The sequence below is a fragment of the Peromyscus eremicus genome, chromosome 5, assembly GCF_949786415.1.
Source record: "Peromyscus eremicus chromosome 5, PerEre_H2_v1, whole genome shotgun sequence".
NCBI lineage: Eukaryota > Metazoa > Chordata > Mammalia > Rodentia > Cricetidae > Peromyscus > Peromyscus eremicus.
The window spans coordinates 48563755-48580817 of record NC_081420.1 but is presented as its reverse complement, the minus strand read 5'-3'; the positions used below and the strand labels follow the sequence as shown (position 1 = coordinate 48580817).

At 39.1% G+C, this 17063-nt stretch overlaps 1 protein-coding gene across 1 annotated transcript in view; it reads right to left on the bottom strand.

Moving 5' to 3' along the window:
• Nucleotides 1-17063, bottom strand: part of Ryr2 (ryanodine receptor 2) — a 415387-nt gene that overhangs the window by 336280 nt on the left and 62044 nt on the right. Inside the window, exons 4-6 of the mRNA XM_059263016.1 lie at nucleotides 8771-8785; nucleotides 4066-4140; nucleotides 1526-1604 (exon numbers count right to left, since the gene is read on the bottom strand). Coding sequence (XP_059118999.1) covers nucleotides 1526-1604; nucleotides 4066-4140; nucleotides 8771-8785 — 169 coding nt within the window. The remainder of the gene's footprint in view (nucleotides 1-1525; nucleotides 1605-4065; nucleotides 4141-8770; nucleotides 8786-17063) is intronic.

Here is a 17063-nt window from a genome sequence, read left to right as displayed (position 1 = left end):
GGAGAAAGCAGGGTAGAGTAAAGGCTCAGGGTGTAGGGGAGGACTCTGGATAGGGGGATTGGCCGCTGTGTTACTCTGTCATGAAATTAGCTCAGTATATAAATACATGGCCCAGATCACGTGTTTTGGTGTGCAAACTCAAGATTTTTTTACTTAACTATTTTCTAAAATACATTAAGAAAAAAAACTGAGAAACTAGAAAAACACAGAACTGAATTTATATAATATAAAGTAAAATATCTGAATATTATATTTATCTTTTTAGGCCCAGGATTATCAAAAGTTAACTGGGCTCATTATAAATATTTTTTCATTATCATCTCTGTTATTTTGTAAAAGTTTGGCTAATATGAAAAACCATTTTTAATGACAATACAGAATGTAAACTTGTACCTTACATGTGGGTACCATGTACTGTTTTGCTATCTGAACTTTACATCAGGATGAAGACCTCTCCTCAGGCATGTATAATCTTTGTGTGTGGAGAAAAGATTTCAGTTCTTTCCCTCTTGCTTGCTGAAGATTGCAGGACATAAAACTGTAATCAGTAGTTACACTGTGCTAAGTACAGCTCCCAGAAACTTTGTGCATGTGTGTTACATGAGTTTCATTTGGTTCATGGTGTTGGGGATAGAATCCAGGGCATTACATTTGTCAACACTCTATCACTGAACAACATCTTCATTGAGAACTATTTTTTTAAAGAGGTAAAATGGAGTGAACAGGGAAGAACAACATAAAAGTTGGATTCTCTCCTTCCATCCCTTTTTCTACTTGGCATCTAATTTTATTTTTTTGACATTTAGAATTGAACCCAGGACTCATCACATGGTAGGCAAGTGCTCTACCACTGAGTTACATCCCTATCTCTGTTACTAAAGTTTCATTCCAGAAGTCATGCCTGCTCATTGTAAAAGACAAAATGCTCTAATTGGGGTACAGTGAGTCAACGTAGAGGCAGATGACAAAGAACAAGAACACAGAAAACCTTGTGCTCTCATATTTGGATTTTACGGAAGGATAAATGTGTTTGTATAAACCTTTTTCATTGTTTCCAAAATAGGGAAACAGCTGTCTTTTTGGACACACAGCACAGCAGAGCCCTGGAGGCAAAGCAACAAAGAATTTCATTTTATACTTTTGTGTTTGAGTGCTAACATTGAGCACACTATTATATTATACCTAAGAATGTTTGAAGATGAATGATTAAAAGTCACGCAGTGATACTTTACAAACTGTTCAGCGAACATCAGCAAGCTTCCCCACAGCCAGTCCATCATGCAGTATGCATTGACTTTTTCTCTCTCAACCCACAAGTAAGGATATGCTGTCAAAATTTTATATCTAACCAATCACATAGGAATAATCAACCAGAAGGAAAAATACATTCTCCCACTCTACCAAAATTGTCAAAGAGAAAATCACTTTCCTGACTTTATTATACAAACAGCCACCGCATGTGTCTCTGACCATGTCTAGCCAGACTCGCTCTGAGTAGGGTTCCATTACAGTACCAGGTACTCACCTGTAGTGTCTTCTTGAAGACCAACATCAAAGGCCAGTTTGTCAGTGGAAGACCGGGAGGTGGAGAGACAGCACAGATACTAAAAATACAAGATCAGTCATCACCACGAAATGTGGACAGTCCTACTGAAGCTACCATTATTAATGCAGCAATAGACATGGATAAGCAAGTACATCTATGGTCTGTTGACTTAGAATCTTATGGGCACATACCCACACATGGTAGAGCTGAGTCACATGGTCACTCTATTTTTAGCTTTTTGGAAGTACTTCCACACTGATTTCCATGGTGGCTGCACAAGTTTACATTATCACAATCAGCACATAAAGGTTCCTGCCTTTCTATATCCTCACTATCATTTGCTATTATTTTTTTTGATGACAGCCATCCTGAATAGGGTGATGGGTGATGTATGAATGCATGAAGTAGAGAGGGACTATGAGAAAGATGGGGAGGTGTAAATGGAGAAGAGAGAGGAAGTAAGAGAGAGCAATAGGCTCTATGTGACATGAAAGCAGAAAAAGGGACCATTTGGAGGAAAGAAGACCAGGAAGGGCAGAGGAGGGACAGCGGTGAGGGAGGTGAGTGAGAACAAAGCATAATGTACACGTGTATATAAGTGCAGATATATTATAATTTATATGCTAACTAAAATTAAATTATTATAAAATGTGTACAGTCATATCAGAGTCCAATTTGGACAAGTAAGCTGCTATCGGTCTATCTCTGATTAGTGTTTCTCTAAAATTTTGATTCTGTGAGAAGCGGAGACCTCCTAACATTGGATGCAAAGCATCACTTGCACAGCAGGCCTTCAAAGCAACAGGAATAAGGAAAGGCAGACCTTTGCCCCTCACAAGAGACTAGGGAAATGAACTCTGTCAGTACAGAGAGAAAAGTGACCGGGACATGTTTGTATATCTCTCCCCTCATGTGATAGTCATGGTCCTCTGCAAATGTACAACATGATCTAACATCAAAATGCTGTCCCCAAAAGAAACCTGAACACTAGTCACTTTTATCTTCTACTTTAGTTTTCATAAAAGAAACACCCAGAATCTACTTGGGCATGCAGTTCTTCATCCTGCTAAAAGGAGGGCAACACGAACATCCACAAACACATTTCTCTCGGGGGACTCTGACTATCTCAACTGAACCGCCTCATTCCCTCCATCTTTAGATTATCTTAAGTGTATCTATTCTTAGATATAAAGTTTAGATCATTTTTCATGCCAACTTCCCTGCCCCCAACTTCAAACACCTTATTAAGTGACAGAAGAATGAGGACACTAAGATGAATGTGGTATGAGCTTAAAATACCGGACCATCTGTGTGAAACAAGTACTTTGCCAGTGAGAAGGGGCTCCAGCAAAGAAAATTCAGAAACAATGGTGGGAACTAAGCAAGGCTGACCCCCTTCCCAAAGGCCTGAGTGGTTAATGCCAACACTAAGCAACTCTTTTATGGAATATGGCACATCTGGCTAAATGGTGTCCGCAGGTGTATGAAGGGAGATGGAGGAATGGGCTGGATGAGCTGGCACAGCAGTTGGAAGTCAAGATCCTAGGGCTGTGGAATCAAACTGACCTGGAGACTCACTCTCCATCTTGACTGCAAAGCACTCCCTCTCAAGATGACAGACAAGAGGCTCTATGGATCTCCACAGATAGTATTTTATCTTATTTTTCCAAAAGATATTTTGTTTTATTTTGATATTTTTTACATTATGTATATGTATGTGCATATGAATGAAGGTAAGCTTGGATGCCACAAAAGGGTGTCAGATCCCTTGGATCTGGATATTTTAATGCACTTATGAATTAATAGTTGAAACAAAATTAGAAATGGAAAATAGCATTTGGATTTTATATTTGCCTCTTCCTAAAATTTGCTTTTCTACATATATTAAAAATCTATCATACAAATAGACTAGATATTAGAACTGTAATTCTTGCTTTATAATTGTTTTGTTATATGTAATTTTATTATGTTAAAGTTAAAACCTTTTTGAAAAAAAGAAAAGGGGAAGTGCTAGGGATGTCTTTCTGTATGCTGTGAATGTGTTGCTCTGAATGATTGATAAATAAAACGCTGATTGGCCATGAGCCAGGCAGGAAGGGTGGGATAAGCAGAGAGGAGAATTCTGGGAGGTGGAAGGCTGAGTCAGGAGATGCTGCCAGCCACTGCCATGAGAAGTAAGATGTAAAGAGACTGGTAAGCCATGAGCCACATGGGAAGATATAGACTTATAGAAGTGGGTTAATTTAGGATATAAGAACTAGATAGCAAGAAGCCTGCCACGGCCATACAGTTTCTAAGTAAAAAAAAAAAAAACTATCAAAGGCACTGAAAATAGGAGCCTAGGAGCCATACCTGATATGTATTAATCTAACCTTCATCTTATAAATGAGAAAACTAAACAAGATACTAGGGTATTAAAGAACATATCTATTCAAACTCATTACTATCATTACTGAAATGATACCCTCAACATTCTAGACAGTCTATCTGACTCTAGACCAGTCAAGATGTTCACTCACCATACCACTGTAGGAATGGCGTAGCAATATGGCATGTCCATAGAGGAGTGTCCGGTGGCCTCCACCTTGAGCAGTCTATGGAAAGGACAGAAGAAAGGTAGAGAAGAGGAGAATCATGAATGAGTAAAGAACTAGGTCAACACATTTTTCTTCTGTCTTCATAGAAAGTTCAGTAAGAAAGAGTGAAACAAAAGTACTGGGATACACCTACCTATGGTATATGTGTACAAAGGTATACACTTAGCTATGGTATATGTGTACAAAGGCATATACCTACCTACGGTGTATGTGTACAAAGGCATACATTTACCTGTGGTGTATGTGTACAAGGACATATACCTGCCTGTGGTGTATGTGTGCAAAAACATATACCATACATGCCCCCTACCTCAATTAAGGTGCTTGAGAAAGAAGAGGGGGTAGGGTAATGAAATTCTGTATTTGGGGTGACCATCCTCTCTTAATGGGATTTGTAATTTAAGAGACCCCATGATTTAATGAAAGGTAAAATCTGACTTTTTAAAAAGACCTGTGAAAATGGTTATCCCAGTTCTAGGTGGGGGGTGCTGATCTCATTCCCATAGAGATGACTGACAGACTCAATATTACAGAATAATGTAAAATAAATCCATAAGAGATAAGTGGATAAAAATGTCCCAACTTTCAAATGAAACCTAAGTAATACTTCTGAATGTCATCTAAAAAAAGAAAAATTCTCATGTAAAGTTCACAAGTCATTGTAAGACAAATTTAGCATTGCTGGCCCTTTGTGGGCCTTTACATTTCTAGGACCAAGTAAAAAATGTCCTCCTGAGGAAATCACATTGTAAACTAAAGTGTCAGTGTCCACACTTGGGTGTGAACTCAATGTACATTCTACACTTACATTTTTTTTTTTTTTTGGTTTTTCGAGACAGGGTTTCTCTGTGTAGCTTTGCACCTTTCCTGGATCTCAATCTGTAGACCAGGCTGGCCTTAAACTCACAAAGATTCGCCTGCCTCTGCCTCCTGAGTGCTGGGATTAAAGACTTGCACCACCACCGCCTGGCTACACTTATATTTCTTTAGAGAAACAGTCATAGGGGCTATCTATCTCTTCCACTTTGTGGGACAGGAGAACAGCTGGATTTCTACAGCTGCACTTGATGTATTACTGTCATAAGCTTAAATTTGTAGCCACAAAAAAACCCACATAAATATAAAATCTGAATGGTAATGATGAAGACCAATAACAGTGGTTTACCAATACATGAATATTGCTGGTTCTATATTCAACCTTCAGTGCTGTTTTTTAGGCTCGATATTTTTAAAAATACATGATTGCAATATATACTGGCTTATTAATCTATCTTTTATATTATTGATATCAAAGCCATTAAATTCACTAACTATAAAATATAATATCTAAACATCTTAAGTATGGCTATACTATGTCATGCCACTTTCAAAGCTGTGTGATACTAAACCAGGGTGGACACAGAACCCTTCCTCTGTACAGAAACACTCTGATAGTCTGATTAAAAGCTGTCATTCTGTGAGGCTTTCGTAAAAAATGAAATCAGAGCTGCAAAGAAGCTCAGTGGTAGGGTAACAAGGATTATCACATGCAAGTCCTGGGTACAATTCTGAAGGAGGGGGACAGAAGGAAGGGATAAAAGGGGGAAGGGGATGGGAGGAGAGAGGCTGGGAGAGGAGATGAGGGAGAGTCGAGAGGAGGGATGAGAGGAATAGGGAGAGGGGAGGGCAGAAAAAAGGAAGAAAGGAGGGAGGAAGAGAGTGAAAAAACAAAGGGAGGGGAACAGGGGAAGGAAGGAAATGTGGTTCACTAATCTTCTATACCCCTGGGTGGCTGTCATGTGTCATGGAACTCTAGAAATCCTGTGATACAGAACCATGGCCTGGAAACAGACATTATACACAGCAAGGATAATCTGTAATAAGATTTCTTTCACAGTGTTCAGATATTTAAGTGGAGAAACATTTAAGTATATGTACAAATATTAACATCAGGAATAAAGAAAAATTAGTTGTTTCATGGAGGAAAATCTTCAGAGAAAATGCCTCTCTGCCCAACCTTGCCCAAGGTCTAAGAATAACTGGAGGTAAAAGGAGCCTCACCCAGGGGCATCAGGGCCTGGTGGGGTCTGCCATTTCCAGCCAAATGTGAGTCCCAGCTACAAAAAATTCTCTAACAGTCCTGCAATCCTTAAGTCCTGAACCCCACAAAAATACCAAGAATGATTCTAACAAGACGCCTAGCTTGGCCAACCCAGTAAAACATTGAGCAAATAGTGGCTTGATGGTAAGTGGCCAGCCTCTTGCCTGTGCTAGTGTGGAAACCACAAGTCCCCTGAACAAACTACCATGAGTTAGATAACACCAACACAAGAACCCTGGCACCAGCAATCACAAACAGGTTCCCATAACAAGTACACATCCACCTGGCTGTGTATCAGGATTACAAGATAAAAACTGATCCTGTTCATCCTACTAAGTGGTGCAAACTGCCCTAATCACATGTGTGTGCTCTGTTTAATGAGACACCAACCTTTCCTCAATATCTAATGTGATGAATTCTGTCCCACCCTTAAGAGAAATCAGAACTCAATTCTGTCATAGAGGCATGACATCTGGATTTAAGTGGCCAACCTCATGTTTCTATCTGAACCATTTTACAAGTCAGCTCCTGCAAAGGAGTTGGGGGTAAATAATTTGGTTGATGAGTGTATGCACCTGTGAATACAGCATGGTTTAGAGGTCAGGGTTAGCAGGCAATGATTCAATAAATATAGTAAATGCATATTCAGCAAAAACAAAAACTGAATTTTTGCAACCCAAGGTCACTATTAATATCTGCAAGAAATGGCATATATTCATATTTTCATGCTTATCATATCTACACAACCAAAACACATGTCATGATAGATGTAATACAGCATGTAGCACCCTTTCCTTATCATACACCAGTGTTTTCTACTGAAAAATAAGAGCTGAGTGACATATTTTCAAAGATGTTCTACATCTTTGGTAAGAGGTAGCTTCAAAGAAATAAATACTAGGCTCTGTCATCTAATCAGCAGTCTCATGGTCTTTACTATTAGTGAATAGGGTCAACCTGGAAAAGGCAACAATTCCTACCCTGGGATTTGGGATGGGAATGAAAGCCTTAACTAACTCAGTCAATAGATGTGCAAGAGAACTGTCTCATTTCTTTCCTTTTTAATCCATATCCAAATTTTCATCCATATTTCCAGAAATTTCTATCTTTAAAATGATGTTTCTTCAGGTTACAAATTGTATTAAGTATTTATTAACTGAATACAAATAGATATCTTTATTGTTTCTGAGGTTTTAGCATAAAACAACAAGCTTCTTGAATAATTATAGGATAATGTGGCTGAAACTACCCAAAAAAATTCAACTTCATTTTCCTCTTTCTGTCTTCAACTTCTTCCTTCAATGCCATTATCATGTGCTTTAACCTCTTGAGATGTCTCCTTTGAAGGGCTTCCAATTTCTAAGTTAGTTGAGAAATAAAATAGGGATAAATTACTTTCTTTTCTAGAACAAATATGTAGTTATTGATGCCTGTGGTGGTTTGAATAAGAAATGTTCCACCGAGGCTGGAGTATTTAAACACTTGACCTCCAGTTGGCGGCACTGTTGGAAGAGGTTTCAGTTATGTAGCCTTGCTAGAGGAAGAATGTCACTTGAGGCAAGCCTGGAGAGGACATAGCATCACCCTGCTTGCAGTTAATCCTCTGCTTCATGTTTATGGTTGAATGTGATCTCCCAAGTCCCTGCTCCAGGTACCATGCCTGCAGCTTGCTTGCCATGCCTTCCCACTATGACAGACTCCAGCCTTCTGGAACCATGAGCTAAAACAAACTCTCTCTTCTATAAGTTGCCTTGGTCACAGCATTTCATCACAGCAACAGAAAAGTAACTAATATGGAACTTCTTCTCATTTCCCAATGTAAGGTCCCATGAGATTCACATAAGTGTCTTCCAAAAGCAAAACAGCCAGAATCCCTACAAAGGTAGCATTCTAATCAAGTAACAATTGAAAAATACTTTAATGAAAGAAATCCCTAAAGATGACTAATTAAACTTAATTTGGTGCTATACAACCCCAAAGTATCAAAACTTATTTAAATCATAAAACCAAAACAGATGATTCACATTTAAATGTTAAATATTTGATTTCATTTAAAATTTTTTAAAGGAAAGTTATTGTGCAAACATAAAGCAAGTTTGTATAACCATCCTAAAACTTATAAAATACTATATATAGCCATCCTAAAATTTATGGAATATTGCCTTTGACCATACATAAGCAATACTACAGCACATGTCCTTAATCCCAGCACTTGGGAGGCAGAGGCAAGTGAATCTCTCAATTCGAGGCCAGCCTGGTCTACAAAGTGAGTTCCAGGACAGCCAGGACTACACATAAAAGCTCTATCTCAAAAAGTCAAAAAGAAAGAAAGAAAGAAAGAAAGAAAGAAAGAAAGAAAGAAAGAAAGAAAGAAAGAAAGAAAGGAAGAAAGGAAGAAAGGAAGGAAGGAAGACTATATATAATACATATAGCCATACTAAAATATAGGAAGTATTACATATACCCACACTAGGAGACATGAATTATCACATATACCCATACTAAGACAGGAACTATCACACACACACCAGAAGATCAAGGCCTCACCTTCATCATGAACTTCTGTGGAGACATAAAGAAAAAGAGAGAAAATATTAAATACAAATCATTGCAAGGACTCAAACTACCTTATTTATCAAAACTCCACTGTTCTAAGTGGAGCAATGTTAACGATAAACAGAAAATTCACACTGCTGTTGCAACAGAACGTATATTCAACTACATGCTAGAAAAATGCTTTAGCAAGCAAAGTCTTTTTAAAGGAATCTTTACATTAGTTCAGCTGTTTTCTGTGAAAACATGCCACACTACTTTAAAAATGCCTGGCTCAATTTATGACATCCAAGCACTGAAGAGGTATACTCTTCCATTTATTCTCTGCAAATGCTTAAATAAAAAAAATTCATTTCATCTCTTTTGGCATAAATGCAGTAGTGATACAAGACAACCCAACTAAGTTTAGTAAAGCTGGTAGGTAAGAAGAAACAGATTAGGAAACTCTGAAACATGGAGCCGAACATCCTTCATGCAGGGAACAGGAAGCAGTCCTTAGATGCTGCCTATGGTGAGAGATGCATTTCAAAGAAAGGCACACAAGCTATTTCTCCTTTTCTCTAAACACAGCACGACCTCTCTAATACAGCTCTTATCTCTTCTGTAAAACATTTACATCTTTCCTTGTCTTTACTAGATGCCCTCTAGTTTCTTGGATTTGTTTCTGGGAAGGTACACAGATAAACATTCAAGAAGGAGGAAAATGTTTGATTTCCCAGCTTAGGGCTGAAGTAAGTTGTTATAAACAGATTTAAAACATATTAAGAAAAAATATGGACATATCCCCGTTAGGTTTAAGGAAAACATCCAGAGAACATTTTCCAATATACATGTTTGTAAATATTACAGTTGCTTTCCTGAAACACACATAAACAGAAGCATGTGTATAAATAAATGGAAATACCATTGTGAGTGATGTTTTTCATTTTCTATATTATAATGTCAAGGGGAAAATTGGAAAGTACTTTCATTCTTGCCCAGCTCTGCTTCACCATTGAGATTAGCACTGCTCCAAGCTATCATTATAGAAGCTCACTGCAGGCAGGTAACACAGAGAACCATAACAGGCCAAAGCAGTAAGGATAAGTGACGGTGGTATCCTCGGCTCTAAATGAGCAGTCATACACCGCCCTCCAGATCTCAGGAAATATGGTGACACGGGTGATGGAGAAGGTGTAAGAGCTAGAAGATGGGGAGTTGGGAAAGAAAAAGATGTCTTCTGGATATGGCATGGCCACTATACTCATAACACTGCAGCTGTGAAAGTCGGCACAACACCTGCACAAGATCAGGTCCCCCAACAATTCATTATGGAGAAGGTGGTGCCATATGAGGCCACAATATTCCCTGAGGGAATATCAACAGTTAATGGCTGTTGGGGAGGATGTCATTTTATTCAGTGGTGTCACAACTGGAAAGTTGCCCTTGACCTGTTAAATAACCTCCCACCAACTCCTAGCAGTGAAAGCGAGGGATGTCTCTGACTCTGTTGCCTGATTTAGGGACCCATTCCTCCTGTCAGATTGCCTCATCCACCCTTGCTTGAGGATGGGGTGCCTGGCCTCAGTGCAGCTTGATATACCACGGCTGATGGACCTCCAGGGGATGCTCACCTGTACTGGAAGAGAAACAATGGAGGAGTGAATGGTGGTGAAGAAGGGGAAGCTTTGGTTAGGATGCAACAACAAGAAAATAAATTCAAAAAAATTGAAACCCTCCCACCATGCTCAGTCAAGGAACTCCAGGTAAACTCTGTGGACCATGTACAAAAGGAAGACAGGAGAGTGGGTGAGGAACTTCTTAGGAAAAGGGTTCCAGTGGGAAAGAAAGGAAGTGGGATGGAGGTAAAATGGACTTAAATGTATTGTATAAATGTATGAACTGTCAAATAATAAAAAGTAAAAGAGAACTTTTATTATTCACTTAGAAAATTCAGGAAGTTAGCTACAAAAAATACAACTGATATTAATGGTCAATGACAACAGGAAACTTACTTTCCATACCAGAACAATACATGCCCTCATATCTGACAATATTGGATGTCCTAATGGTTAGCTTCCACTGTTAATGTGATACTGCCTAAAGTTATCTTAGAGGAGAAGCCTCATAGAGGGATTGCCTAGATCAGACTGACCTGTATGTGTATCTGTGAGGGATTGTCTTGATTGTTAATTGATGCAGGAGGGCCCACCTTACTATGGGGAGCATCATTACCTAGGTGGGTGGTCCAGGGCTGTGTAAGAAAGCCAGCTAAGCATAAGACAATGAGCCCACAAGCACCTTTCCTCCATGGTTCTACCCTGATGTCTTTCAATGATGGACTATGACCTGGAAGTGTAAGATGAAGTTTTTCTACCCAAGTTGCTTCTGGTCAGAGTGTTTTATCATAGTAACAGAGATCAAAATAGGACAATGAAAATATGACCATATGAGGAAATGGAGAGAATCATTTTCATGTCATACTTAGAAGAAACAAACAAAAAAAAATCAACATTTTTCAAATGGCACATGGTTACAATAGATACTTTCTGTGGATTTTAATTGGGTTGGGATTGGGAATTTTTCTTTAAAAACTATTCTTGATTTGATTTGGCAGTTTCCTAAGTTAACTACTTTACAGTGGCAGAAGATATTTTTACAAAGTAGTCAGCAGAGTTGCCCAGGTTGGCTCTTCAGAATATACAGTTGTGTATAACATCAGGAAGAGGAAGAGGAAGACACAGAGCAGGAGACCTGACTGTGCAATGGAGTAGAATGAACAGAACAGCTAAGGGAAGGTGGAAGCATCCATCTGCAGAATGAGAAAGAACAGCACGTGTGGATGCCACACAGCTGTCCCGGGACAATCAAGAGCACAAGAGACTGACTGCAGCTTAGATCCAGATTAACCTTCTTTCTTTTCAAATCTCTTGAATAATTTGGCTTAAGTTGTAACTATCAACAAATCGATGACAACAGAAGATTTTTCCAAAGGGATCACTCATGGGAAAGGAAGAAAGCAACGGCATTAAATCAGGAGGAACGGATCTATTAGTTTGATCTCCATCTCAACACCACTTAGGTATGATTAAAAGAAAAAGACAACAACAAAATTAACTAAGGAAACCCTTTATGACACATCCTCTCTTAAAATAAATATAATGAGAGATAAACTGAACTAAATTCACTTGTGAAAATTTCTCCGGACACAAGCTAAGATTTCAGTAGAGAAAGTGGAATAAGGGGTCATGATAAGGGCGATTATAGCATGGGCATGTTGCACAGGTTCTGACCCACTTCCCATTTTGGTAGAAGTTCTTAGATGGTATGAAAGGACTTTAGGCTAGAAAACTCATTGAGTATTCAAAGCTTGGTGAGCTTTTCTGTGAGAGCAAGCCAGTAAGCAGCTCTCCTCCATGGCCTCTGCATCAACTCCTGCTTCCAGGTTCCTCCTTGCTGCTTTTGATGATGAACTGTTGTGTGGAACTGTGAGTGAAACAAACCTTTTCCCCCCAGAGTTGTTTTTGGTCATGGTGGTTCATCACAGCAACAGTAACCTTAAATAAGACAGATGATGACCAATTTGCACAGAAACACAGAGTTTTAGTTCTCTGGTGTAAAACTGCATGTGGCTGTCAGTTCAGTTGCTATAGATTTCATAGATGATGTGAAGAGCAAGAGCTGAGGTATGACTGCCCACAACACCTTTACTAATGTTAAAACAGGGAGAGAAATTGCTAGCATACCCTCTCAGCACAGGCAGAGGTGATACTGCTGGACAAATGATTGACTGAACACAACACAATCCCGTGTGGTCACCCATTACCATAGATCTGAAAGACCCCAGTAGGTGTACTTGGGAAACACAAATGATTACAAGGAGATTACAAGTAAAATATCAATGCTTCACACAGACAACAAACACCAGACAGCAAAAGAACCCCAAATTATGCTCTATCTTGTTCTCAGTACAAAGCAAGAAACAGTCACTCAGGGAACACCTTGACCATTGTAAGGACTTGTGGCTCAGCCTTGTTATCTTTAACTTATATTCAGTTTAGTAATGTGAAACAGTAACGGCTATTCTTGGTTGTTGACTTGACTACATCTGGAACTAAAACCCAAAAATGGTGGACACATCTATGGAGGATTTTTACTTACTTTGAAGGAGGAAAATCCACCTCTAATTCAGATCTTTGCGGTAGGAAGACATGCCTTTAATTCAGATCTTTTGAGCTGGGAAAAGACACACTTTTAATCCAGATATTTAATCCAGTTCTAATCTGAGCCAGACCTTCTGCTGGAAGCCTATATAAGGACATGGGAGCAGGAAGCTTTTACTCTTGGCCTGCTTGTCCTTGCCTTGCTAGCAAGTCCATTCCTTCACTGGCATCAGAGCCTACTTATTTGGGATTTGAGATTCCAGTGTCTACTGAAGACCAGATGAGGCATCCAATCTCATGTACTGAAAAACTCCTGGATTCTTGGACTTTCCTTTCACAGCTAGCCATTCCATTGTTGGATTAGCTGGACCACAGCCTGTAAGTCATTCTAATATATATATATATATATATATATATATATATATATATATATATATATATATATATATACATTAGAGAGATAATAATTATAATAATAATTATAAATAATTATAATAATAATTAAAATATATATATTAGAGAGAGATTCATTCTATAAGTTCTGTTATTCTAGAGAGCCCTGACTAATACAAATGGATTTTTAATTAATAATTCTGTGCCAGTGAGATGTCTCTACAAGTAAGGGTGTCTGCCACTAGCCAAGCCTGACTATTACAGGAAAAAATAGATTCTATATCTAGGTGGAATCCTGCCTTCTCTTCTCCCTTAAGAGTTAATTCTGTTGAGCAGGTCAAGAACGTACCCAAGGGGCCACCCCTAGACAGGTGAGTTCTCCTTCAGATAATGCACTCTTTCTTCCTAGAACTCTACCCTGTGCAGCTCCTACCAGCCCCACCATGCTGTGCTGGGTCTGCTGGCCTTTCTAAGTCCAGACTCAGAAAAGTGTAACTATTCACTTTTTTCTCTTCTTTTTTTCTTTCTGATGCTGGACAGAGCCTAGGTATGCTTTCCTAGTACTTGAGCTTCCTTACTCTCTCTCTTTAAAATCCCTCTCACTTCCGTGTGCTGACCTCCACACCAGCTTATCTCAAACAATGGGGCATCTCCAGTCCTCTCTTCAGGGGCAGTTTTGAGATTTGCAGCTTGCCTACCCTGGGTCTTTTCTTTTGTAACTTTCTAATATTCTCAACTTCCTTACTATCTCTGTAAAGCTCCCCTCCTTACTGTGTGGCTGCCTGTTAACATGTGGGCTCATCTTCTCCACTTACCTCCTCAGTCAGCTTCAAATTCACAGTGTGCTTGCCCTGGAGAATTCTTTTAAACTCTGAAGAATTATCTTTGAATGTCTGTTTGATATCATTCTTAATATTTTTTATTAGTGAGACTAAGAACCCCCCAGAGAGGACCCTGGTTTGCTTGGTATCATTGATGACCCCACTCAAACTCTCTAAGATTTCCAGTCACAATTCTTTTCTGCCCCTTAATTCTTTAATTGGCAGAGAAAAAGAACCCATTCCTACACCCTTAAGAGGAAGGCATCATACAGAATCAAGTTTGATTCCTGGGACTTACATGGTAAAAAGAGAGAACCAGTTCCCACTAATTAACTTCTACTCATGCACCCCACAATACACACACACACACACACACACACACACACACACACACTGAATGAAATGAATTAATGAATGAATTATTTTTTTAAGTTATTACTTCTATCTAAGAATCTCTCTTACAATTTTTAAATGAATCTTTACTGGAAGATGCCCCCAAAAAAGTGTCTAGACAGAGAACTGGGCAACCAAGAAACCTTCACTCAGGAGGCTTACCATTCAAAGGATCTGAATGCTGGACTCTGAGGGAACAGTTTCAGGAGCAGGACTAGCCTGGGTTCCCCATTAAGAAACTAAAACACCCTGCTCCACACAGAAGATGCTCATTCAAAGTCAGATGTTTGTGATATCCTGTCTCTCCATGTGCTAAGATGCAAGGATTTCCCACAATGTTCCATCTGCCACCTCTCCTCTCTCCCTTATGAGTGAAGTAGCTTCACTATGTTGAGAAAAAGAAGTGCCTTCATCAAAGATTTGGGTGAATCAGTGGCTGTATTTAATTAAGAATGCTCACAATATGTTTGAGAGGATAAACATAGTCTAACATGAATAATCCCACACTCAAAGCATACTCCTTATATACTATAGAATAACATCTGTAGATGCATATTTGTGGGAAATGTCAACTACTACTCTTATGAAGAACATATTCTGTATGCATTGTTAACTTTCTAAGACTTCCCTACCGAAAATATCCAATACTGCATGATGAGAAGGGCATGGTAAATGTAGATCTAGAGAGTATCAGAACAGGTCTCAGCCTTCAACCCATAAAGGGCAGTTATACACAGGAAACCTCCCACAGCCACACTCCTGTGTGACTCATGTTGCCAGCACTCTGGTCACTTATTGACATCTGGTTGAGCACACATGTGTGGATATGCTTAAAAAGACTACAGCATATTTTGGAGCAGATGTGTGTCAACTGTTGTCTTTTCCAACCAATCAATAACTCAATACAGAAATTATTTAAATGACCTGGTTTTCTGAGTGCAATAGATTTGACAGATACAAGTTTTCATAATTATCTAGTTCTGCTTCAGAAGGAAAAGAAATGATGCTGATAATCTAGAGTAAGACTTGGCATTCTAGCTCAGTGACATGTATACATTACAGAGCTCAGAAATGCCTAAAGTATGAAGCCAATAGCTATCTGGAGCTTTCTTCTTTTTCCAGCTTGTCTCAAAAGAGAGTTTTCTATACACAAAACACTACAGTGACCCTTACAGCAAACACATGGGTCAAAGTGACTGAAGATATATGAAGCCTGACCTATATACTGACTGCCACCAACAAACTAATAATTATCTACCGCAAGAGATGGAATGCTTTATACATTTTGAGTATGAATGAATTCTGATATGTTTTTTCACATACCTTCATATGATAGCTGGGTATGCAATGCATTATTTTGTGATGCTAGGAAACATTTTAAATTATTTCGTATTTTAATATCTATAGCAACATTATGAATCTTTTAAAGATAAGTGGAAGGAGTCACTTGACTACAAATAATATACCATATGTAACAATTTCAGTATGTTTCTTTCTCTTCTGATCCCCTCTCATAGACTGAAATCCCAGGCCTTCATGTGAGAAACTAATACCAAAGTTAGGAAAAGGTCAGGGGAGGATGGGGTAGGTGAAGATAATAGTTAAATATCCTTTATATCAAGACTCAGAAATAGAATTTTCTTTTAAGTGTGAAGAGTTACATTTTATAACTTAATGGATTTATGTTTAAACAAGTGCACAGATGCTCCAAAGAGACATTAGTGAAAGGGAAAAAGAAGTTGAGCAAAGGAGAGGGAAGGGGGAAGAAAAGGATGAAGGAAGGAAGGATAAGAAGGGAGTCAAGGAGTGACAAGGCAGGAGAAGAGGAAAAAGAAAGAGGGGAAGAAGAAATGCACAGAGGAAAGAGGTGAAGAAAAGAGGTGAGGACAAGGGGAAGGGCAAGACAAGAGAAGAGAGGAAATGGAAGGAGGAGGAAAGGAAAGAGAGAAGAGGGAGAAACATGAGGAAGGGAAGAAGGGGAGCAAGAAGGGAATCGAGAATAACGAAGAGGAGGAAGTGAGAAAAAGAGAAGCTGGAAAGGAGAAAGGAAGAGAAGGGGTCAGAGGGAAGGAAGAGAGAAGGGAAATAAGGGGAAGAAGAGAAGGGAAGAAGGAAGGAAGGGAAATAGAGAGGGAAGGAAGGAGAGGGGGAAAGATGGAGGAAAAGAAGGAGAGAGGGAAGGAAAGAATGGAAAACAGAGGAAGGAAGGGAAGAAGAAAGAAGGGAGGAAAAGGAAGAGAGGAACACAGGACAGATCAGAGAGAGTGAAGGGGAGGGATGGACTGAGGAAAGAGGGAGGGAGGGAAGACAAAAGGGAAGAGAGAAGAATAGAGGGGAAGGGAGGAGAGGAAACAAGGACAGGGGGGAGGAGAGAGGTGGGGAGGGGGAACTTGAATCTTGAAGCTGCTCAGATTTATGCTCTAAGAAAATCCAAAGGCGCCATTTTAATTTCCTATACCCTATATATGCATCACCTATGTATATGACTATGTATATGCTTAAGTTTTATGAGGTTCCTAAGAACTTTATGTGGCTTGC